General features: G+C 39.3%; 1 protein-coding gene across 1 annotated transcript in view; it reads right to left on the bottom strand.

The window, feature by feature from the left end:
- LOC126253521 (uncharacterized) overlaps nt 1-25,956 on the bottom strand; it is a 234,646-nt gene that overhangs the window by 119,726 nt on the left and 88,964 nt on the right. The window contains exons 7-8 of the mRNA XM_049954898.1: nt 18,354-18,523; nt 1,222-1,295 (exon numbers count right to left, since the gene is read on the bottom strand). Coding sequence (XP_049810855.1) covers nt 1,222-1,295; nt 18,354-18,523 — 244 coding nt within the window. The remainder of the gene's footprint in view (nt 1-1,221; nt 1,296-18,353; nt 18,524-25,956) is intronic.

Here is a 25,956-nt window from a genome sequence, read left to right as displayed (position 1 = left end):
ACAAAATGTGGTATGGACTCAACTAATGTCTGAAGTAATGCTGGAGGGAACTGACACCATGAATACGACAGGGCTGTCCATAAATCCATAAGAGTATGAGGCGGTGGAGATCTCTTCTCAACAGCACATTGCAAGGCATCCCAGATATGCTCAATAATGTTCACATCTGAGGAGTTTGGTGGCAAGCGGAAGTGTTTGAACTCAGAAGAGTGTTCCTGGAGCCACTCTGTAGCAATTCTGGGTGTTTGGAGTGTCGCATTGTCCTGCTGAAATTGCCCAAGTCTGTCAGAATGCACAATGGACATGAATGGATGCAGGTGATCAGACAGGATGCTGACACGTGTCACCTGTCAGAGTCATATCTAGACATATCAGGGGTCACTCCAACTGCACACAATCCACACCATTACACGGGCTCCACCAACTTGAACAGTCCCCTGCTGACATGCAGGGTCCATGGATTCATGAGGTTGTCTCCGAAACCAAACACATCCATCTGCTCGTAACAATTTGAAATGAGACTCGTCCGACCAGGCAACATGTTTCCAATCATCAACAGTCCATTGTCGGTGTTGAAGAGACCAAGCAAGGCGTAAAGCTGTGCCTCGTGCAGTCATCAGGGGTACACAAGTGGGCCTTCGGCTCCGAAAGCCCATATCGATGATGTTGCATTGAGTGGTTCGCTGCCAACACTTGTTGATGGCCCAACATTGAACTCTGCAGCAAATTGAGGAAGGGTTGCATTTCTGTCACGTTGAACGATTCTCTTCATTTGTCATTGGCCCTGATCTTACAGGATCTTTTTCTGGCCACAGTGTTGTTGGAGATTTGATGTTTTACTGGATTCCTGACATTCACGGTACCCTCTTGAAATGGTTGTACAGGAAAATACCCACTACATCGCTACCTCAGAGATGTGTTCCTTCGCTCGTGCGCCGACTGTAATACCACATTCAAACTCCGCTGACTGTAATACCACATTCAAACTCACTTGAATCTTGATAACCTGCCATTGTAGCAGCAGTAACCAACCTAACAACTGCATCAGACACTTGTTGTCTTATATAGGCATTGCTAACAGCATCGCCACATTCTGCCTGTTTCCGTATCTGAATAAGCATGTCTGTAACAGTTTTTTGGTGCTTCGCTGTATTTAATATTGTAAATCTAAAACTGATGGACAAGTTTTCTCATGCCATTTAAAAAATAAAAGCTGTTTACCTGAGCAAGTTAGACACACCAAGCCACCGACTGTTGCAGTTACTTCTTCCAACATAAATATCTTAGTTCCTGACCTAAGAACAATGAAACATATTACATGTAAAGTATATTCTCAAATCACTAAGATCAAAAATTACCTTTAAAACATAACAGATATTTTATGTAGAAGAATACATCAAGAAAGAGTATAATGTGATTGGTAGTGAAACCACAATGCAGCAATTGGAGCTCCTTTTTTAATTCCAAATGAATTAAGACTAGCACCCACATAGAAATATTTATTTTATCTACCAAATATTTAAAAATACATTAATAATGATAAAAACAGATCATATTTTTTGCGGTACTTTTCACAAAAGGTTTCTCTCCTGAAGATTTGTGACATGCATTTTCCGGTCTTCCAGCAGAGATTTTCACTGTAATTTTTGGAATGCATCAGTGATGTACGTCAAAACAAAGAGTACTCTTATTATTTTCAACGCCACTTGAAAAAAAAAAAATATTGATTTTATTCCAAACAAATTTTGTTTAAATGATAAATTATGAGCTGAGTCAATAGACTGTCTTCTAATTACACTGGTGCAACATTCAGTCCAAATGCAATAATTGATAGTGAGCACAAAGCAAGGAGAATAGTCAATAAATATAAAAGTCATGTCATAAAGTTGCTGAAGGATAGCAATGAGAGAAAACCTAGTATGTATAAAAAAAGTGATATTTGCTTCTTGCACAAACTGTACACTCTTCGGCACTATTGAGTGAGCTACAAATCACAAATGTAGAATCAACAATGCATCTCTGCCTTCTTAACTTCTCATAATGGGGCTTCCAGTAGACAGAAATTGGGTGCAGAATAATCTCATAATTGTTTGTTTGTAAATGCTCTTCCAGAGCACAAAAAGCTTTCTGCTACTATTCTTCCTTACCCAAGTCTCACTTTTATTTTGGTTTCTAGCTCACAGGTTCCAATGTCTCACATCTCTACACATATGATATGTAGCCAAACGTCTTTGAATATTTTAATGTTGCACTGCATTTGATGTCACCAATGCATTTGAAGGTTCATAAATGAAGGTACAAAGTTTCAATGTCATAGATGTGTTTTCTGTTGTCAGAATGAGCCAACACACGTAACTGGCACACTTCAGAGTTTCTTGTTGAAAACCAATATTTTGCACCTGTCTGTGGAGGCGATTTTTGACTGATGATGTAGCTTTTTCAATGGCCTGATACACACCCTGGCACTTTGTCCCTCTGCACAAGACCATGCAAAAACAGAATTTTACTTCTCTCAGTTAGCAAGTTAGGCTGTGAATTCCTCCTTGAAAATATTATCTGCAGGCAGCACAAAACATTGGGTTTCAACATGAAATTCATCTGACCATGGCACAATAGTGCAGAATATTTTTAATAAGTGTGACATTTCCAGTACCAGAAGTTTACATTTTACAATAACATATAACTGATATGCTGGGCTCAATTATAGAGACCCATACATTTGGCATACATCAAATAGATAACATACAACAGCAGTTCCACTTCAATTAGAAACATCAGATGATCACTAAACCAAATCACTGCTTTGATACGATATTAACTGATAGTGCTCATCAAATTCTACTACAATAAACTAAATAAACCAATTATCATCCTTATTGACTTTAGCAAAGGATTTCTGCTGCAGCTGTTATAGCTTTTGTTGCGACTGTTATAGCAACAGAATGATCCACTGAGAGGCATCTACGAGTACATTCATTCCTTGGCGATTCTGCTACTTAGAAGCCACAGCCTACACATACAAATAATTAACATCACTTAGATCAATATAATAGAGGGAAACATTCCACGTGGGAAAAGTATATCTAAAAACAAAGATGATGTGACTTACCGAACGAAAGCGCTGGCAGATCGATAGACACACAAACAAACACAAACACACAGAATTTTGTGTGTGTGTTTGTGTTTGTTTGTGTGTCTATCGACCTGCTAACATCACTTAGAGATATGAAAAAACAATACTTTTCTTGATCTGTGGAGAAAAGGAGAAAGATTCTATAGCATAAGAAGTCACAACCCAAGATACAGTATACATATGTCGACATTTTGGATGACTGGTGAAACATAATAAACCCAAGTGTGCTATAGCTTTTGACCTGAAAAATTCCCATTTTCAACATATGCAAATGTAAATGTCAATTCTGCTGCAAAACACGGAAGTCCAAAATCACCTAATAAATGCTATTTTCTAGCAAACTGAAACCAGACGCACTATTTTATCAGAGGTAGTTTGAAATAGCTTTACTGTCTGCATATAAATATTGAAAATGTGACCAATTTTTAGTTACTAGTATTGCTCAACATTTGATAAACTGCAATTTGGAAATAGCACATGAATAAGAATGCATGTAAGCTATGCTTTGGTGCTAGTGTAACAGTTACGACATGTGGATAGAAGTAATTCTTCATAAAATTTTCTAATGTCATGCAATATGGCACCAACGGCCCTTAGTAGCTTTTTGCATCGTGTACCAAGGTGGGGTGGGGGTGGGGGGTGGTGCAGGGTTGGGGGGGGGTGGGGGGGGGAGAAGCAAGAAGCCTATCGTGAGACCTTAACTTTTCCCGGCGAATTGACTGTTCAAATAACTTACGGGTTTGCTGCCGTGTGACGTCGTTGACCACCGTCGATATTTCAACAGGAGCACACCCTGCCATTCTCAACGCACAACTGCAAGGAGGAAGCAATGTGCAAGGGAATTTAATACCTCGTTTTACAGAGGAGAAACAAGGAAGATACCACACACAGAGAACAAGTAACTGCAGAGTTAAAACACAACCAAAGATAATCAACATCACACATATCGATAGAGATTATTAATCAACAGGTGAGGTAGCACTAATTCTGTCCCTCTGTTTTTTGATGAGAGACAAAGCCGGATTCCAAGCAGCATTTAAACAAAATCTACCATCTCTGTTTATAATGTTGCTCAATAGTTTGATTTCAACCGCCTCCTTAATAACACTATCCCAATAGTTGGACATGCAAGCCAGACTCTCTATGTTGTTGTATTCCATAGGATGACTGGTGTCAAGGCAATGCTCCGCAACAGCTGACTTGCTCAGCTGTTGTAAGCGTGTGTGACACTTATTTTCAGTACACTGGTCTTCCACAGTTCTCATTGTCTGACCAATATATGACGTGCCACAACTGCAAGGAATATGATAGACACCACCCTTACGCAAACCAAGATCATCTTTTATGGAAGCCAACAGGGCCTTAATCTTAGAAGGTGGTCGAAAAACACATTTCACATCATATTTCCACAAAATACGGCCAATCCTGTTGGAAATGCTTCCTGTCTAAGGCAAAAACGCTGTAGACTTAGGTGCCACTTCATTGCTATCGTCACTCACCTGTTGCACAGAAGGCTGATAGCGCAACACACGTTTGATCTGCCTCTCACTATAACCATTCTGACGAAAGGTGTCTTCGAGATGTGGTAGCTCAGCTGCCAAACTTTCAGGGTCTGAGATAACGTGGGCCCTGTGAACCAAGGTACAAAGTACTCCTTCATGCTGAGCTGGATGGTGACAACTATCAGCTCACAGATACAAGTCAGTGTGAGTAGGCTTCCTACAAGCAGAATGTCCCAACATACCATTAGTCTTCCTTTTGACCAACACATCAAGGAAGAGAAGGCATCCATTCATTTCCACCTCCATAATGAACTGAATATTCGAGTGGATTGAATTCAGGTGTTCCAAAAACCGGTTTAAATTCTCACTATCATGAGGCCAAACAACAAAAGTATCGTCTACATATCTTAAAAAACACGCAGGTTTCAAGGTCGCTGACTCCAATGCACGTTCCTCAAAGTCCTCCATAAACAAATTGGCCACAATAGGTGACAACGAGCTTCCCATTGCAACTCCATCAGTCTGTTCGTAGCACTGACCATTGAATATAAAGTAGGTGGCAGTCAGCATATGTCGAAACAAATTTGTTAACTTGACACCAAACTTAACCTCAATTAGCTGCAACAAATCAGAGAGAGGAACGCGAGTGAAAAGAGAATCCACATCAAAACTGACTAAAATATCAGAGTCATTCAAATGCAATCCCTGCAATCGACGTAAGAAATCTGCAGAGTTCGTAACGTGGTGTTCACACCTGCCTGCTAGTGGGCTCAACAAACTAGCAAGACGTTTAGCTATATGATATGTTAGAGCACCAATAATACAAACAATAGGCCTCAATGGGACAGCCTCTTCAGGGACCTTAGGGAGGCCATATAATCTAGGTGGTACATCACAGTAAGAATTAAGACTTTTGATAGTCTCCTGTGACAACGGACTTTTCTTCAGGAGGTTATTAGTCTTTCTCTCAACACTCTTAGTAGGGTCAGCGCCGATTTTGCAATACGCCGAATCAGAAAGTAGACACTGCACCTTTTGAATGTAATCATGCTTGTTCAACAAAACTGTGGCATTTCCCTTGTCCGCAGGTAAAATAACAATATCAGGATCCAGTGCGAGTGAACGTAAAGCAGCCGCCTCAGCTGCTGTAATGTTACACTTGGTTGGATGGGCCCCAGCCAACACACAACAAGCTTCCCTCCTAACCTCTTCCGCAGCCTCGGAAGGTAGTTTATAAACAGCCTGTTCAATAGAACTAACAGAAGGACAGAATTAGCGCTACCTCACCTGTTGATTAATAGTCTCTATCGATATTTCTAATGTTGGTTATCTTTGGTTGTGTGTTGACTCTGCGGTTACTTGTTCTGTGTGTGGTATCTTCCTTGTTTCTCCTCTGTGAACCAAGGTATTAAATTCCCTTGCACATTGCTTCCTCCTTGCAGTTGTGCCTTGAGAATGGCAGGGTGTGCTCCTGTCGAAATATCAGCAGTGGCTGACGATGTCACCCGGCAGCAAACCCGTAAGTTATTTGAAGAAGCCAATCATTGGTAGTGAATGAACATTCACAATGTTAAATTTGAGAGCAAGAAACAGGGGAATATTGATCGTCTGAAACACGCAAAAGATTAAAAAATATTAAAGTAACAAGGAGGCTGGGAACCAATCAGTGAGTGTGTCCCTGGGTGGGGGAAGGCATGGAGGAAGGAACACTATTGGTGGAGGGGTGGGGGAGGAGGGTAAAGAGGAAGGCTGACTGTGATGGTGGCACAGTAAAAGGCCAGCCAACAGATATGGGGTGGCAGTGGACATTTCAGTAGGCTGCCACACATCATCCCAGCATCTGACAATGTGGTCCAGCTTGCCATCTCCAGGTGCCATCGTTGATAAGACCTCAGCTGCTGGGTTGGGAGACTCCGGCCAGAAACATGAAAGAAATTGGATCGCAATTTCTAGGCTGTATAGAGAAGGGCCCCATCCATAAAAGTATCATTAACTTAATGCGACAATGCTACCGTATTGGGCAGTGGACAACAACTGCATAGGCTTACTGGATCATCGTCAAATGGTGGTCATTAACAACGTAACACCATGGTTCAGAAGTGCTTTTGATGACTTACAGGAATATAATGGTCACAACTGGTTTCTTGAACTACTGACTTTTCTTTCTCCAAAGCCTTAAAAATTCCAGATACAGAGCTATACTACTTTCTTGTTGAACTCTCAGTGGGGAGCAAGATAAGGGCAAGAAGGGCACAGTCTGATATCTTTGCATCATAAGTTGCATCCTCCTCAAGAAGCTAGTAAGTGGACAATATCAATACCTATCACCGCATCACAGTAATTTGCTTAAACAGTTATGTTCCTGGTGTGGCTTGACACTGGAGCCACTAACTCTCTTATTAGCCTTTTTATCAGCATTAATTGTAGTGGAAAATTCAGTCAAAGTTATAATAAATTTGTATCATTATTATATATGTGTAGGCTTGACTTCTTCCAAGAAGTTAAGATCTTATTTTGGCACTGCTGTTCTGCCAACTGCACATATAGTTTGTGTGGAAAGAGGGAAGTGCCTTGTAGCGGCAGCCAACTCATGACATGGCTTGTTGCTGCCATGAGAAGGAAAATGGTGAGCCCGATAGAATTTTAGCTAGCCCTGGCTTTTTTTTTTTTTTTTTTTTTTTTGCGACCTTGGGCAAAGTGGCAAGGGGTGACCAGTCGGCACTTTATGGTGTGTCTGCTGGTGCTGGGAGTCACAGTATTGTCAGGGAACACATGAGTGTAGGAATCATAATCCTTACTGAAGGGGGATACAAATGCGACACTTCACAGCCTTTTGAATATTGCAGCCAACAGAAAATGAAAGATGGTCATTTGTGGCCTACACCAACGGGTGTAGTAAAGCAGAGGAAGATCAAGTGATAGGGAGCATTGCTGGTACTGAAGGCAAATGCACACTTTCTAACATTATGGCCACACAAGTAAATATCATTTTCTTCCTGTTCTGCTGCACTTTCTGGTCAGCAGTCTGATGATGATTGGTTTGTGCGGCACCTAACTGCGTGGTCATCAGCACCCCTACAAAGTCCCAATTTGTACACAGTCCAATTTTTTTACACAGTCCAATCTAGCCACTGCTGGATGATGATGATGATGAAATGATGAGGACAACACAAACACCCAGCCCCTGGGCAGAGAAAATCCCCAACCTGGTCGGGAGTCGAACCCGGGACCCCACGATCCAGAGCCAGCAACGCTAGCCACTAGACCACGAGCTGCGGATGGTCAGCAGTCTGACAATGAGTAAATGCATGTGGCAACTGTTGGCTGTCAGGATAGTTTAAATGGTTGTAGTAACTATCTATAATAGTCACACTATAAATGCACAATGACAATTACATGGTACCACATGTTGGCTGTGCTCATAACTATTTAACATAAATTTAAATTTTATAAATTGCCAAGCTTCACAATTTTGTTTACTGTGTAGCTATATGTTTCCAATCATTTTTAGCAATTCTGTAATACACTGGAAGTGTTTATGTTCAAATACATTGTAGATAACAAAGACTTTAGGGAGTGGTCAGTAGGACTTATTAACTTCTTTGATGGTAACTGTGGGTACATCTGTGACGAAAGCAATCCGGGAAACAGGAGGCTGAAGATGAGCTTTGCTGCTGTATGGATGAGTATGATTTTACTTCTTCAGGTTTTGCTGAAAGATCCACTCTGAAGCAAGGAAGATTGGGTTTAATGTCGCATCAAGATCACGGTCATTAGAGACGGAGCACAAGATTGAATTGTGTCAAGGATGGGGAAAGAAATCAGCTTGACCTTTCAAAAGGAACCATCCTGGAAATAGCCTAGAGTGATTCAGGGAAATCACGGAAAAACTAAATCAGGATGGCCGGGCGTGGGTTTGAACCATTGTCCTCCTGAATGGGAGTCCAGTGGGCTAACCAATGCACCACTCCACTTTGAAGAGATTACTTGTGGAAGACATCATAATGTCCTAATTCACTAATTTGCAGTGCGTTTAACTAAAACTGGATTGACATTTCACCAAATATCCATGACTACATTAATGTATTTTTAATTATTATGTCCTGGTTAGGCCTTGTTTGAAATGTAGCCAGCCACTTAGTAAATTCATACACTTTATAAAGAGCAATATAGCTACCTAAAAATGAACTTCAGATGCATTTTTTCCATTACTGTGAGGTATTTAATCTATAACTAATAACTGTTCCTCTGACCTGCATTACTGGCACCAACCACTATTACCTTTTCAATTAATGTATTAAAAAGAGGTTTTAATAGTTTTTTATGTAGTTACTAGTATAAAATCAAATACTAAAATTAGCAACCATTTACAGTGAACTTTGAGATAAGTGGCTGCTATGCTGCACTTCAGCAGATGGTATGGTAACTATTATCTATTTCAAATGTAGTGTGGGTGCAGACATATGAAAGATCTGTGTGTATGTTGACATGGGTGTGAAACTGAATGTGTTTACTCTCTTGGTTTGTTTATTATGCTGGAAGTGGCGAGTGGTGGTTGCTTTGTGTCAGAACCTGCATAGTAAAATGGTGTTGTTGATAATGGTGCTTACTTGAACCACAAGCTAGGAATAAAGTGTTTTGCAAGATTTGCTTAATTTGCTTTTAATTGTTTCTGTGTGTGTTATTTTTGAAGGGGTCTTCTTGTTATGTTCTGTGCTTGCGCGATAGGGAAAGCAAGGTCAACAAGCAATTCAAATAACAACTTACTTTAATTCAATGATCCAATTTGTTGGCGAGGAATAGAAGCAAATGTGCATTGTCATTCTACAAAAGTAGTAATCCTCAACACACTTATACCACTGGAATAGTGCCCAATCTTCAATTTTGGGACAAGTTAGTGATACCAAAACATGGCCATGCTTAAACTAGGCTATCTGTGCATTCTAATAAACAGTTCAAAATTGTGTACATGATATTTTATACTACACCAGGGTACTATATTCACTATAGTTTTAATGTATCAAATGGAGTAAAGAATCAATTAAGTCAGGGAATCTGATAGGATTCTTGTTGGTACTTTACCAAGAGTCAACAAAAAATACCAAGTTTCAGTGGACAGAGTGATGGAACATTTATTTAACTAAATTTAAATATATAAAATAACAGACTAACAGCAAGAGGAAGCTAAGGAACACATCACAAGTGGTGACCACAGGATGGTTTAATACTTACAAGGAGACCCTGCCATTCATCACCACCAATTTCCTACCAATTTATGCTACATGCAGGACATTGTCAGAAATGAAAGTGAAAGACGTGGGAGCTTCAGATGGCCAAGTGTTTAGAAAAAATAGCGTTTTTAGCACAGGCTGGGCATGGCATGAGCAATTTATGTTACCGTAACTTCCAGGCAGATTTTGGTACAATGCAAAGAACACAGAACAGTAATCCAAGGGTCGTGGGGTGAGTCCTTATGCAGACACTTTTTTCAGTGTTTACATTACTTATAATGCAAATAAACTGAAATAATGCTCAATATATTGTATTTATTAACATTATTAATATTTTTATAAAAGGCAAAGCAAAATTTTGGACTGAGGTTTCAAAAAATGGTCATGAGTATGTGGCAAAATATAGGAATGTCATCTTTATTTTATCAAAATATGGGGAACTCACAACAGCCCTACACACACAGTTTTCGACTGATGCAACAAAGCACTACATTCAGGAGAACAAATATATTGTGTTAATTGACTCATGAGGAGGACAAACAAATCCACAATTACACAATGAGATTTTTCAAGATGAAGAAGGATTGCTGTAATGCAGTATTCTACTGTACATTGCCAGTTATCCTTGACAATATTTCCTAAAATGATGTGTTACATGTGGTTTGCTGTCAAACTGTGTTATGAGAGAGAATCTGTTTTCTTTTTTTTTTCCCCTCATGCACACCTTACAATTGTTTCCTGAAGATTTATTTGCAATTCCAAATTTTCCTTTAACTTTCCTTTTCATGCCTTTGTAGTGTAAACAAAAAGTATCCACATAGAGACTCAACCCAACAGCCCTAGGATTACCGTTTGGTACTCTTTCCACTGTGCCAACTGCTGCCTGGCGACTATGTTAACATAAATGGCTCATGCTTTGTCTGACCCATGCCACGAATGCTTTGCCATTTGGAGGTCCATCTTCCATCACTGCCATTTCTGGTCAAGCTTTCACAAAAATGTAAGGTCAAAATGAATACAAAAGAGAAGAGCTTCTTATCTAGGGGGGTGTAGGTGAAGAACAAGAGACCAAAGGTACAGGAGACGTCAAAGAAGAGGGAGACATGAAAGATGAGCTGGATCATTTAGGTAACAACCAGGCTAACATAAACAGGGTTTCAGATTCAAAACTGCAACAACAGTTAGAAACACTGCAAAGCATACCACTACTTTGAAAGTGACCTATGCATACATTGGTTCATCAGAAGCAAGAATGAAATAGAAACACGAGCAAACATTGAATATCTGAGGTTAGGAATAGGTTTGTTGGAATAGAAATAGCAACAGAAATACAACCAAATTCAAAAGTTCTGAGAAAAGTAATGAATATGGGCTTAGTGCCCTTGAAGAAGGAACTGCTTGCTATGAAAACAGATTTTGAAATGAAAGTCAGGATTATCAGAAAGAAAGGGGAATCTGTTAGAAAGGAGTTTAGTAGTGAATAGACTGAAATCAGCTTAATGGGACAGACAGGCAATGTAGTTGAGAAAATAATCATCAAAATCATGGATCTTAAGGGAGAAATGAAAGAAAATCTTAAAAAGGGGATTTTTGAAATTGGATCCAAGTCAAACAGAATAACACACATGTAATTAACTACAGAAAAAGAAAAAAAAGTGTAATCCAAAGACAGACTAGTGGCAATGTTGACAACACCGCAAACCACGATACACACTTGAAATATACAAATATGCAGTAACCAGTGATGTATGAAAAAGTAAGCTGTGTAATATGTAAAAAATGACTGTAAGTATCAATGTCTAATGAAAAAGGAAATGAAAGACATGCTAGCAGACACACTTCTGATGTAGGCAAAAAAGGAAAGCAGAAATTACCAGAAGTAAAAACCAACAAAATGTTAACGCACTATTTTTCGATCTTAAAAACAAATCAAATTGCAAATATCTTTAATTACAGACCACTGATGATTACTTCAATAAAGAGTAATGTGTCTGATGAGGAAAAACAAGCATTTTCTTGTAGTTATAACAACAGCACAAAAATACCCTTAGGAATTGTAAGGCAGCTAAGAACAATACGGGCACACAAATGAACAATTTAAAGACAGATACTCTCTGAAATCAGGAAAAAATAGATTACTAGGAAAAAGTACTAAGGGACAGAGCTTTCCCCTAAATATCACTACTAGGTGCCATGGAATCAGTAATAATGATACAGCATTTGATCCTAAAGCTAATGTACACACAATGATATTCATTAATGAATGTAGGTGCTGGGTACCAAATAACTGTACGGAAGCAGAAAAAATTTTCTCAGAGGAGCAGTATCTTGCTGGAGATGCTCGAGATTGTACTGTTAAAACACTGAACGGATGTGACATGTTTGAAGAGCTAATTAGGTTGTTGATTCAAAGCTAAATACTGGTCGAAAGGTCGGCAAAGGGAACAATAAATGTGGTTACAAGAAATATCAATGAAATTAATGTGATTTCACGAAGGAATATGGTGAAAGGTTGTTTAGAAATTTAGATTACACTGATCCACTGACACGCGTAGAAGGTTATGTAATCCATATATCATAGGTTACCAAGAGAAGCGCAAAAGCATGTCAGAGTAATTAACATTGATTCTGATCAGTTTTTGTGTCAAGTAAATGAGGCTGATACATGGTATACTTGAGAAGAAAGCCAGTATTATAGGGTGGGATGGGAGAATGGGTAATGATTTTGGAATGAGGTCGGTTCAGATGAATAGAGGATGTGGTACAGGAATGAGAGGAGGAACAGGTTGAGGATATTGTAGAGGTGGATGTAATCAGAGTGATAAGGAACACAATGTGGAAAATGATTCTCCTTGTGAGTAAGGGGCTCAACTGGGGGCAGAAAATGAGCAGTGGCCCAATACCGTGTACTGGTGAAGAAAGGAAGGGCATCAAAATAAAACAGAAAGAATAATATTCAGGGCTGGAGTTAGTCGAACTATTGTGAGTCAGGCGAAAGTAGGGCATATTTATGGACACTCAATGCAAGGGATATGCAAGAATAGGGTTTAATCAGAGCGAAGTAAATGAGTCATCACTGAAGTGTAGGGAAGCAGTTGGGGGAAGTAGTCCGGAAGGTAGCTAACGAAAAAATGAAGAAGACAAGGAAGCTGAGAAACAATGAGAAGACTAACAAGGAAAAAAATGAGGAGAACCCTATCAACTTAATAGGAGAAGAGAAGAAGCATTATTGGAATTCTACTTGATGGCAAGGAAAGAGAAGAAGGAAGTCACGAGTTTGTAAACAATACAATGGAAAATGGATCTCAAGAAGAGAACACAATTAAAGTTGAAACTGTTGCTAGTTCAGTAGAGCAGTGCCCAGGGGAAGTGGTGGAAAAATTGGAGAGTGAGCTACCTGATATGGAGTATAATTTTTGGAGTGTAAGGAGAAGAGTGAAGTGTATAACATATATGACAGATTAATTGAAATAGATGACATAAGGGGTGAAGACGAGAATGAAGATCAGGCAGGAAGGAACTAGATTTTGAGGCAGAAGATGACACAAAGGAAGAGGACGAGGAAGAAATATTACTTGGTGGGGGCACAGACAATGAATTAGTTACAATGTCAAGAGAAGTAGTGAAAAAGGAAGAAAAGGATGAGAACCATGCAATTAAAATATTTTATAGGAAGGAGGAACCGGTCTACACAATAAATGATGACGATGATGATGAGAAAAAACTGAGCTGTTTAAATATTACAGGACAGCCAAGGGTACCAAGATAGGGAGTAAAGAGCCAAGCAGAAAAGCGAGTAATCCAAGAGGGCAAGAGAAACTTGAGACACTTAGTCGTACAAAGGAATGGAGAGAAAATGTCACTTCAGCAGGATTAAATAGACAGAAACCAGTACAAGATGTTAAGAAAAGACTTACTAGAAGAGGAAACTGTAGAGGGAGAGCTTTATGTAAGTCAATCCTAATTAACATAAAAGTATATGGAAAGGCAAACAGGTGCTACTCAACTCAGGTAGTGAAATTTTGGCTGGCTCTGAATTCATATATGAAGTTCTAAAAGACCAACAAAAGTTAACAGATATGCCACTGATCAGCTCAAGATCACAGGGACAACATACAAGTTAAGTAAACACATCAGAAAACAAGCATTTGTGGAGTTTGGCATATGAGGATATAGTTTGGTGCAGGAGCTGGGCCGAGTATGAGTGTTAAGGTGAAGTACAAATTAATTGTGATACATGGTGTTTGCAAGTTAAAGGACAAGAAGGTGTACACATGGTGCATTCTAAAGAAATTATGGGAAATAATAGAGAGGAGAAAGGAGTGCTATCACTGAAATTATTGTGATGGTGCCCTAGCTCTAGTAACTGTAAATAAATAAATTACCAAAGCCTGACAGCAAGAGGAAGTCAGTGACCTTTTGCATTTTGTCACTCTTGCATAGATGAATGGTCTCTATCATACATGTGTGATGTATTGCAACACAGGAATCACCTATGAGACCTAGCATCTTAGAGAAAAGGAAAACATCTGTTTGTCTACTAGCTAAAGTTGGTAATATAGAGATCAGAAGAAAAACCATCAACATATTTCGACCACACAACAAGTATTCCTGTAAAATGAAAACACAATTTTTTGGTTCTACTTCCACACTAAGTGCCTTGTCAGTTCTGTCTATAATGTTGTCAAGTATGGGTTACACGGAGATGAATGCCTAGGAGAAAGTGCTACAGTATGCTAATCATGACTTACATGCTACAGATTTGATATAAATGTTTTTCAGATTCTGTGGTTATCATACTGGAAGCGAAAAGAAATTAATGCCAAGAAATATCTTAAATCAAAGAATCACTGTGTTCACCAGTAAGAAAATTCGGCTGGTTCTCCACAGAAACAATAATTTGCTGGAAGCTTAGAGCCAAAAGAAGAATACAAGCATAGGCTATTCTGTGGGCAGCGAGAACTGTTGAAGTTTTTGCAAAAGCAAACATTTCAGCCGAAACAAAAATCCTATTACAGAGAGCAAAAACTATTTATTCTTTTATATTATTATTTCACTTCCAATAACCTTTTCATTTCTATGATCAGTGTCAAAGCACTTTGGCTTTGTCTTCAGGAATGCTTCGTGACATCATTTCTAAATTATATGTCTAATGCGGAAGATGGCGGACGGAACGGAACAGCATCTCAATAGTGCTCTCGAAAACGTTGAGAAAATAGCAGAAGGAGGTTATAAGAAGAAAGAAATGAAGACAGTTCTTCTAGAAGCTGTGAATAGTGCCAGAAATTGTTTTGAAGCTCTAAAAACTGAGACAAAAAAAGATAAATGCATGAAACATGTAGAAGATGTTAAGGTTGTACTCGGTGATGAAACATGCAAGGGAGATGACAGAAGGACAGCAGGACAACTAGCGACGTCTGTCGTCGAAATACAGGAAACTGAGATCAAGCAGAGTCAACTGGAGGAGACATCTGCCAGACTAGAGATGAATGACAAACACAGAACAGCAGTACAGGCAGCTGCTCTTACTGGCAGAAACCACGAAATGGAAACCAGGAAAGATGAATTCACAGAGGTTAAAAACGGAACACATTTAAAATCAGATGCACATACCAGCAAGAATCAAGCAAAAATGAATCAAGCAACAATGAAAACAAAAAATGAGAAATGGAAAAGCGCTCACAGCAGAAGGGGACCGAAACACGAAAGAGGGATGGTAGGAAATAGGAACAGAGGAAAATAGAGATTTAAATGGAACTGCAGTAGGGTGGAAAGGATGACGACGACGACGACGACGACGACCACTGGAAGGGGAGCTCCAACACGAAGAAACCCAAAATGAAGGAAATAAACAGGTGTAACAGCCATAGGAAACTGTCACATGGAAAAAAAGACAAGAAGGAAGAAATACAAACCACAGGAAAACCATAAAAATGACTAAAAATATGAGGGCATGGAAGCAAAAGACAAAACAGCATGGTTTTACATCGGCAATTTCAAGAAAAACACTGCAAATGAAATAGTGATGAAATATCTGTTAAAGAACGGAATAACAGGACCTTTAGAATATGAGGAACTACACACATTAGGAAACAAAAAAAACCTTCAATGTGGGAATTCCTTTTGGAGACCTAGAAATCACACAAAATTCAGATTTCTGGCCTAAGGACACATTAATATGCTGATTTCGCTTCTTTCGATCCACAAGAAGTGCAACAAGAGGAGGTGTGGAATTACGCTAAACAAAGAAGAAAACAAGAAGGGAATATGCTGATATGGAGCCCAAAGACTGTAAAAACACACACACCACCGGGCAAGAATGTAATATAACAACAGACAATACAGAAGAAACTACGGTCAAGAGCACCAGACCAACACCGAGTAATAATAACGAAATCATAGTAGGAACACTGAACGTACAAATGCTGAGAATCATAGAGAGAGAAGAAGAGCTCAAAAGTTCACTAAAAGAAATAAAATTCAATATACTCAGATTATGCGAAGTAAGGAAAACAGGGGATGCCATTATAGAGAAACCAAACAGCAATCTGCTGTATTACAAGGGATCAACCCCAGGACAAAGAAGAGGGATAGGCTTCATCATCAAAAGTGAATTAAAATCATCAATACAAGAAATAGTGGGAGTCCAGAATGAGATTTTCACTCTGCAGCGGAGTGTGCGCTGATATGAAACTGACTGGCGGATTAAAACTGTGTGCCGGACCGAGACTCGAACTCGGGACCTTTGCCTTTCGCGGCAAGTGCTCTACCAACTGTGCTACCCAAGCACGACTCATGCCCCGTCCTCACAGCTTTACTTCTGCCAGTACCTCGTCTCCTACCTTCCAAACTTAACAGAAGCTCTCCTGCGAACCTTGCAGAACTAGCACTCCTGAAAGAAAGGATATTGTGGAGACATGGCTTAGCCACAGCCTAGGGGGTGTTTTCAGAATGAGATTTTCACTCTGCAGCGGAGTGTGCACTGATATGAGTCGTGCTTGGGTAGCTCAGTTGGTAGAGCACTTGCCCGCGAAAGGCATAGGTCCCGAGTTCGAGTCTCGGTCCGGCACACAGTTTTAATCTGCCAGGAAGTTTCATAATAGTGGGAATGTCCGAAAGAATAGCAGCTGTGAAACTTACCAAACAAAGTCATCAAACAACAATCATACAAATATACGCCCCAACAGAAACAAGTACCAACAAAGAATTAGAAGATTTCTATGAGAAACTAGATGACACCTTTAAGAGATATTGATCACCAATAAACCTAATAATTGGAGATTTCAACAGTAAAGTCAGCCCCCCCCCTCCCCCCTTATGTAGCACCACATTTCAAAAGCTTTTATTCTCCTCTTGTCCAAATTGTTTATTGTCCATTTTATCACTTCCATACATGGTTACAGTCCATACAAATACTTCCAGAAAAAAATTCCTAACACTTAAAACTATCTTCGATATTGGCAAATTTCTCTTCTTCAGAAACGCTTTTCTTGCCAGTCTACGTTTTATGCCCTCTCTATTTCGGCCATCATCAGTTATTTTGCTGCCCAAATAACAAAACTCATCTACTACTTTAAGTGTCTCATTTCCTAATCTTATTCCCTCAGCATCATCTGATTTAATTCGACCACATGCCATTATCCTTTTTCGCTTTTGTTTATATTCATCTTATATCCTCTGTTCCAGACATCATCCATTCCCTTCACCCGCTCTTCCACGTCTTTTGCTGTCTCTGATAGATTTATGTCACTGGCAAATCTCAAAGTTTTTGTTGCTTCTTTCTGAACTTTAATTCTTGCTTGCTCAATGTACAGATTGAATAACACTGAGGATAGGCTACAACTGTGTCCCCCTCCTCCTCAAACACTGCTTCCCTTTCATGCCCATCAACACTCATAGCTAATGTCTGGTTTCTGTACAAGTTTTTAAAGCCTTTAGCTCCCCGTATTTTACCCATGCTACCTTCAGAATTTCCAACAGAGTACTCCAGTCAAAACTGTCAAAAGCTTTCTCTAAGTCTACAAACACTAGATTTGCCTTTCTTTAACCTATCTTCTAACATAAGTCACAGGGTCAATATTGCCTTGTGTGTTCCTACATTTCTCCAGAATCCAGACTAATCTTCCCCTGAGATTGGTTTCTACCAGTTTTTCCATTCCTCTGTAAAGAAACCATGTTATCAGTTTGCAACCATGACTTATTAAACTCATAGTTCAGTAATATTCCCAACTATCAGCACCAGCTCTTTGGAATTGGAATTATTTAAGATTAGTAGTATTTAACACTTTTATATACATTACAGAGAAACAACTATATTCACATACTTCATTTTGATTTTCATTTCTTAAATTACATAAATTAGACAAACAACACATATTTGTAACAAACTGATATTTCAATAGCGCAAAAAAGAAAAAAAAAAAAAAAAACAAGTAATTTCACTGCATCAGTAGTAGTATTTAAGTGAGAAGAAATGAAAATTAATACCTGCCAGCATTCTTTGTTCCTTCCATATCTTTGGTTATTGATTCCCATACATCATGTAACATTAAAGGCAGCAGTACTTTTTTATAGTCTTCATATGTTTTAAAATAACTCAACATCGGATACAGCTTCATCGATGTCAATGGGGGAGGAACACTATTCACTTTCTGTTCCTGAAATGAAGATTATAGAATGTTAGTAACAAACAAAATGTAAGTTCTAAGTATGCAGAAGATTCACAGAACAGTACAGAAAGCAGCTATTTTTTGAAATCGAAGTATCAACTCATAAAATGAAATACAATGCAAAGTACACAACTGAATTGATGGTTTTTCCTCTTATCCCCCTTTTCTTTCAATTTTCTGTACTATTCTGAGTATTGTCCAGTCAATAAGCTGAGAGAGCACAATATTCTGTACACATTTGTATTCTGTCTAACTACCAAACATTACTTCAACCAAAAATGGCCACTTGGAGTCCTTATACAGCAACCAGCTGTAATCTATCAGTGTCATTAGAGCACTGCAGTGTAACATATCGCTTTAGTGAATTGATGTGTTGCACAGCATCTATCAAACCAACAAATGATGATCTCCACCATAAAAGTTTATTTAAGTAAAGAATTTAGTATAATATGCTGTTCGGAAGTCTCTTTTCCTTCTGTGTATTTAATCTGGAGTCAGATGGACTGACCATATCTGCAAGATGGGATGGTAATAGCACTTTTACTAAGCATCGCAGTACCTGCTGGTCTGTGGTTTATTCTGTGTCCTCAGATCCTGCCTTGGACACAGCGTGATCCATGGAAGGAGGACTTTGGGGACACTCATGATGATGTCACTGATACCTGGAGAGTCTGAGGGTCATTCTGTACATAGCTTTCATTGGTTTTGATATATGTCTTCTGTTATGAGCTGCCCAGTTTGATGTACTGAGCAAATACAATGTTACAGTTCATCTTTGTATGAAGTTGCTATTCATCTATGTGTGAAGTGTTATTGCTGTATAATAATACAAGTTTAATATAATCTGATTAGTTCAATACAATCTCATTACCGAAAACATATTTCTCCACCATTTTGTAGAAAATTGCAACATTATTCGAATTTATACTTCCAGTATAAAAGAAGGTGCAGAGGATAATGAGTCCATGTCTACACTGAGTTACAGGGTTATTTTGGCTCTACATTGTAAGCAAGTCAGAATTGCTAATTTACAGAGGTGAATGAGAACTTATTGACAAATTAACTCACTCAAGAAGCCTGTACATTTAAGCTCACATTACATCGTGGAGTGGAAATCCCTTTCTGGAAATAAGACCAAGGCTGTCTCTATGCCATTCTTCACCGTAGCATATCTTTCATGATTACCAATCCAGTGAGATACAGAGAAATAATTCATTTCAGTTTTCCAAGCATAAGAGGGAAACACTGGCAAACTGAAGAATGAGAGTTGTAAAGGAGACAACACGGGCAACAAAGCAGGACGATCAGCTGAGACAAGTGTTGTCACTGAAACTCAATCTACGTCTACATGAATACTCTGGAACAATATTATGGAAAGGATAGTTGCCACTCACTATATAGCAGAGATGCTGAGTCGCATATAGGCACAACAAAAAGACTGCCATAAAATAAGCTTTCAGCCAACAAGGCCTTTGTCAAAAATAGACGACACACACACACACACACACACACACACACACACACACACAAGCACACTCATTCACACACGACACAGTCTCTGGCACTATTCTGGCTTCAGCTGCCGTGAGAGTATGGCCGTGAGGGTGGAGTTGCTTGTGTGTGTGTGTGGGGGGGGGGGGGTCTATTTTTGACAAAGGCCTTGTTGGCCGAAAGCTTATTTAGTGACAATCTATTGTTGCGCCTATCAGCAATTCAGCATCTCCACTATGTGGTAACAACTATCCTTTTCATAATTTTGTTACATTCCATCCTGGATTTTCCATTGTTTGAATACTCTGGAATTCACAAATAAAGTGTCTGGCAGAGGGTTCATCGAACCACATTAAGACTATTACTCTACTGTTCCACTCTCTAACAGAGAACAGCGCATGGGAAAAATGAACACTTAAATGCTCTGGTTTCTCTTATTTCATTACAATCATCATTTTACCTGTGTAAGCTGATGTCAATAAAATATTTTCACATTCAGAGGAGAAAATTGGTGATTAAAATTTCATGAGAATATCTCACTGCATCAAAAAAGTCTTTGTTTTAATTACTTCCATCCCAACTCACTTATCATATCCATTACATTCTCTCCCCTATTTCATGATAGTACAAAATTAGCTGCCCTCCTTGGGACTCTTATGATGTCCTCCAGCAATCCTATCCGGTAAGAATACCATGTGTGTAAGGGCACTCAATTACACTACACTCAGGACACTACAATGGATCATACTTGTTGTTTAGCAATATGCCCAAAATGTATTTTATAAATGAAAAGAACAGCAATGTGGACGTTCCATGCAATATAATTATTTAGTTAACAGTATTTTCGTCTTGCCAGGCTGTGATCTGGCTATAAACAGTTGCCTAAATATATTAGCATAATAGAACATCTACATTTCTGTGCTGTTGTTGTTGTTGTGGTCTTCAGTCCTGAGACTGGTATGATGCAGCTCTCCATGCTACTCTATCCTGTGCAAGCTTCTTCATCTCCCAGTACGTACTGCAGCCTACATCCTTCTGAATCTGTTTAGTGTATTCATCTGTTGGTCTCTCTCTATGATGTTTACCCTACACGCTGCCCTCCAATACTAAATTGGTGATCCCTTGATGCCTCAGAACATGTCCTACCAACCGATCCCTTCTTCTAGTCAAGTTGTGCCACAAACTCCTCTTCTCCCCAATCCTATTCAATACCTCCTCATTAGTTATGTGATCTACCCATCTAATCTTCAGCATTCTTCTGTAGCACCACATTTTGAAAGCTTCTGTTCTCTTCTTGTCCAAACTATTTATCGTCCATGTTTCACTTCCATACATGGCTACACTCCATACAAATACTTTCAGAAACGACTCATGACACTTAAATCTATACTCGATGTTAACAAATTTCTCTTCTTCAGAAACGCTTACCCTGCCATTGCCAGTCTACATTTTATATCTTTTCTACTTCGACCATCATCAGTTATTTTGCTCCCCAAATAGCAAAACTCCTTTACTACTTTAAGTGTCTCATTTCCTAATCTAATCCCCTCAGCATCACCCGATTTAATTTGACTTCATTCCATTATCCTCGTTTTGCTTTTGTGGATGTTCATCTTATATCCTCCTTTCAAGATACTGTCCATTCCGTTCAACTGCTCTTCCAAGTCCTTTGCTGTCTCTGACAGAATTACAATGTCATCGGCGAACCTCAAAGTTTTTATTTCTTCTCCATGGATTTTATTACCTACTCCGAATTTTTCTTTTCTTTCCTTTACTGCTTGCTCAATATAGAGATTGAATAACATCGGGGAGAGGCTACAACCCTGTCTCACTCCCTTCCCAACCACTGCTTCCCTTTCATGCCCCTCGACTCTTATAACTACCATCTGGTTTCTGTACAAATTGTAAATAGCCTTTCGCTCCCTGTATTTTACCCCTGCCACCTTCAGAATTTGAAAGAGAGCATTCCAGTCAACATTGTCAAAAGCTTTCTCTAAGTCTACAAATGCTAGAAACATAGGTTTGCCTTTTCTTAATCTAGCTTCTAAGATAAGTCGTAGGGTCAGTATTGCCTCATGTGTTCCCATATTTCTATTGAATGCAAACTGATCTTTACCGAGGACAGCTTCTACTAGTTTTTCCATTCATCTGTAAAGAATTCGTGTTAGTATTTTGCAGCCATGACTTATTAAACTGATAGTTTGGTAATTTTCACATCTGTCACCACCCGATTTCTTTGGGATTGGAATTATTATATTCTTCTTGAAGTCTGAGGGTATTTCACCTGTCTCATACATTTTGCTCACCAGATGGTAGAGTTTTGTCAGGACTGGCTCTCCCAAGGCTGTCAGTAGTTCTAATGGAATGTTGTCTACTCCCGGGGCCTTGTTTTGACTTAGGTCTTTCAGTGCTCTGTCAAACTCTTCACGCAGTATCATATCTCCCATTTCATCTTCATCTACATCCTCTTCCATTTCCATAATATTGCCCTCAAGTACCCTTGTATAGACCATCTATATACTCCTTCCACCTTTCTGCTTTCCCTTCTTTGCTTAGAACTGGGTTTCCATCTGAGCTCTTGATATTCATACAAGTAGTACTCTTTTCTCCAAAGGTCTCTTTAATTTTCCTGTAGGCAGTATCTATCTTACCCCTAGTGAGATAAGGCTCTACATCCTTACATTTGCCCTCTAGCCATGCCTGCTTAGCCATTTTGCACTTCCTGTCGATCTCATTTTTGAGACGTGCTATCAACTCATAAGCAAGACATCAATCTATCAAAAATGGTTCAAATGGCTCTGAGCACTATGGGACTTAACTTCTGAGGTCATCAGTCCCCTAGAACTTAGAACTACTTAAACCTAACTAACCTAAGGACATCACACAACACCCAGCCATCACGAGGCAGAGAAAATCCCTGACCCCGCCGGGAATCGAAGCCGGGAACCCGGGCGTGGGAAGCGAGAACGCTACCGCACGACCACGAGATGCGGGCATCAATCTATCAAGCAGTAATGGAAGATCCAGTTAACTCCCAAGAAGGGTCCCCATCCAACTTCTCTCACTCATTGATTCATATGGCAAAGACATATGCTGATAATGAGCTGAAAAAGAGTGAAGGTTATAGACTAAAAGAAATGACAATACATTGTAGTACTTAAAGCAGTAAAGGAGACGGCTCGCCCTATAAGCACTGAGTTGTTGACAAACATACAAAAAAGAATGGAAATGTTGCTAGCTTCATAATTTAGCAGTAAAGGAGACAACTCACCTGATAGTAAAGGCACTGAGTCGTTGACAGGCCCACAAAAAAGAATGAAAATGTTGTTAGTTTTCAGGTAAAATCTTTAATGAGCTAGAGCATGTGCACACACATGTGCACGCATGCAAACCCATGCACGAGCACGCGTGCATGTGTCCATACACACACACACACACACACACACACACACACACACACACACATACATACAGAGAGAGAGAGAGAGAGAGAGAGAGAGAGAGAGAGAGAGAGCGCTGTGCCCATACACTGTGTAGCCCCCATCTTCATGGTTTAAAAAAGCTAGTGCTGGGTGAAAGGATCCAGATGACATGGGTTATGAAGCAGTCACTGAACTCCAGCATGTTGTCTCAGCAGCATGTTCCACTATTGTGTTGTCAACTCTGCTTTTGACCACACTTAGACAGTGGCCATTCTTTCTGGTGGACAGATGGTTGGTGGCCATACCCACATAAAATGCTGGACAGAATTTGCAGCAGGGCTGGTGTATGGTATAACTGTTTTCACATGTGCCACAGCCTCTGATGGGACAGGCCAAACCTGTGACAGGGCTAAAGTATCATGTGCTGTGTGGGTGAATAGAGCAGGTCTTGCACCTGTGCCTTCAACACCTGTGGCAAGGGGTTGGGAGTGGGTGACGTAGTGGTGGATCAGGACATTGGGTTAAGTTGGGTGGCTGGCAGAATACAGTTTCGGAAGTGTGGGAAGGACTGTGAGTAGGATGTCCCTCATTTCTGGACATGATGGCAAATAGCGATGCCCTGGCAAAGGACATGGTTCAGTTGCTGCAGTCTAGGATGATAATCGGAGACGGTGAGTAGGGGAGGGGGGGGGGGGGGGTAGTGGCTCCTTTGCAGCTGGTTCTTGGGGGTGGTGTCAATACTGAGAAACTCAAATACCAATAAAGCAATGATGAAATTCCAGAAGAACTCTTTAAACTTGATGAACAAGGTATCAGAGTCTTAAACAAACTTTCGAAAAAAATTGTGATACAGGTAACACTCTTCCCTGTATTATCAACTTCTATTTCCTTACCAAAACAGACGAATGTGTAGGAATATGAAGATCACAGACTCATTAGTCTTATGAGCCACTCCTTAAAAATTTTCTGAAAGTTATCAATCCATGTTACAAGAAAAATGTCAGAAATTCATTGGTAGGGCACAGTTTGGGTTTAGGAAGTGTTTGGATACAAATTCTAGTGAAAAATGCTACAATCAAAATAAAATTGTAGGCCTCTGTTTCATTATTTACTAGTTGAGATATCTGTCATTGGCTGGGTATTTATTTATAGCTGTGCCCAAGACTTCAAACATATGGAATTTATTCTTGACTTATAAAGCTCCTTTGTTTAAATTTGAAGCAGTATATTCTTGACTTATAAAGCTTCTTTGTTTACATTTGAAGCAGTATGACTGAGGACTGAACAAACTGCTTATTTGCTTCACTAACATGGGAGAGAGCCGTGTAGAGATGGCCACCGGAAGAGCTACTGACAACTTTAAGTCTCTGTGAGTGAAGGGTTCTGAAGAGCAACATAATGCATGATGCTGTTCTTCAGAAATACACTCTGCCTCACTTTAAGAAAAAGTTTCCAAAGAGCAACTGACGTTCTCGAGCCACAGCAAGCCTCACCTCATGGTCTTCATCGGCCTTCAGACTGCACAGTCCTCGGTCTTTTTAACTATTCTAAAGTATCCAGAAAGAATTGACCATTTTTCAGGACTTTTATATGTAAATAGAAAAAAAATCAGAATGTAATAAGTAGCTAATCAAATCACAAAGCAAACTTTGTAAAATAGTTTTTCCTAGCAACGGGTATTAATAAAACCTATCAAAAGAAGCAAAGCAATGATGTTAAGTTTTTAAACCATGAAACAAAATCAGTGAATCCCTTACCCAAGTAAATTGGCTGCTAGTTTGTATTCGTGAAGATAAGATTGTGGTGATTAATTCTGTCACTGGTGATACTTCCAAAAATACATATCACTGATTGACAGTGCCACCTTTTGATTCTTTGGTGTTTGGTGTACTATGCCCTGATAATTAAATGTCTGAACTACTAAGCTCAGATTTTAATGAAATAAAGCCTATACACTGCCACAAGCTATGCTCAGGTGTGTATTAAAACCCCTGAAAATCAGTCTTGTAGTTTTGGAGATTAACATTTTCCAACAGCTAGACAGACAAGCATGAAGATTTCACATAAAACTTTAAATTACAATATCTTATTTTCGCGTGATCTCACTTTGATGAAATCATGCCTATACAGTACCCCAAGCTACACTCAAGGTACCTGTGAAAACCCCATTAAAATTCATATAGTAGTTTTGGAGATTAGCATGTTCAAACCGCCAAGCAGACACATCATGATAGTTTTACAGTTTTATTATTGGTAGAGGTGAAAAAGCCTTTGATAAGGAGGTCACTAACTTGGTTAATATGTGTACAGAGGTTGAACAAGTATGCATTCTGACACTTCTGATATTCAATTTGTACTCAGAGACTATATTTCAGGAATCCATTTGTGATATATGAAAAGACATTTACATTAATAGAGTCTTCATCAAAAACATTCACTACACTGATGATACAATACTGATACTACCACCTAAAAGACAGCTGCAAAGGAGAAGATCTTACTGCATCA

The sequence above is a fragment of the Schistocerca nitens genome, chromosome 4 (genome assembly GCF_023898315.1).
Source record: "Schistocerca nitens isolate TAMUIC-IGC-003100 chromosome 4, iqSchNite1.1, whole genome shotgun sequence".
Classification (NCBI taxonomy): domain Eukaryota; kingdom Metazoa; phylum Arthropoda; class Insecta; order Orthoptera; family Acrididae; genus Schistocerca; species Schistocerca nitens.
This window is presented reverse-complemented; position numbering and strand designations above follow the sequence as displayed.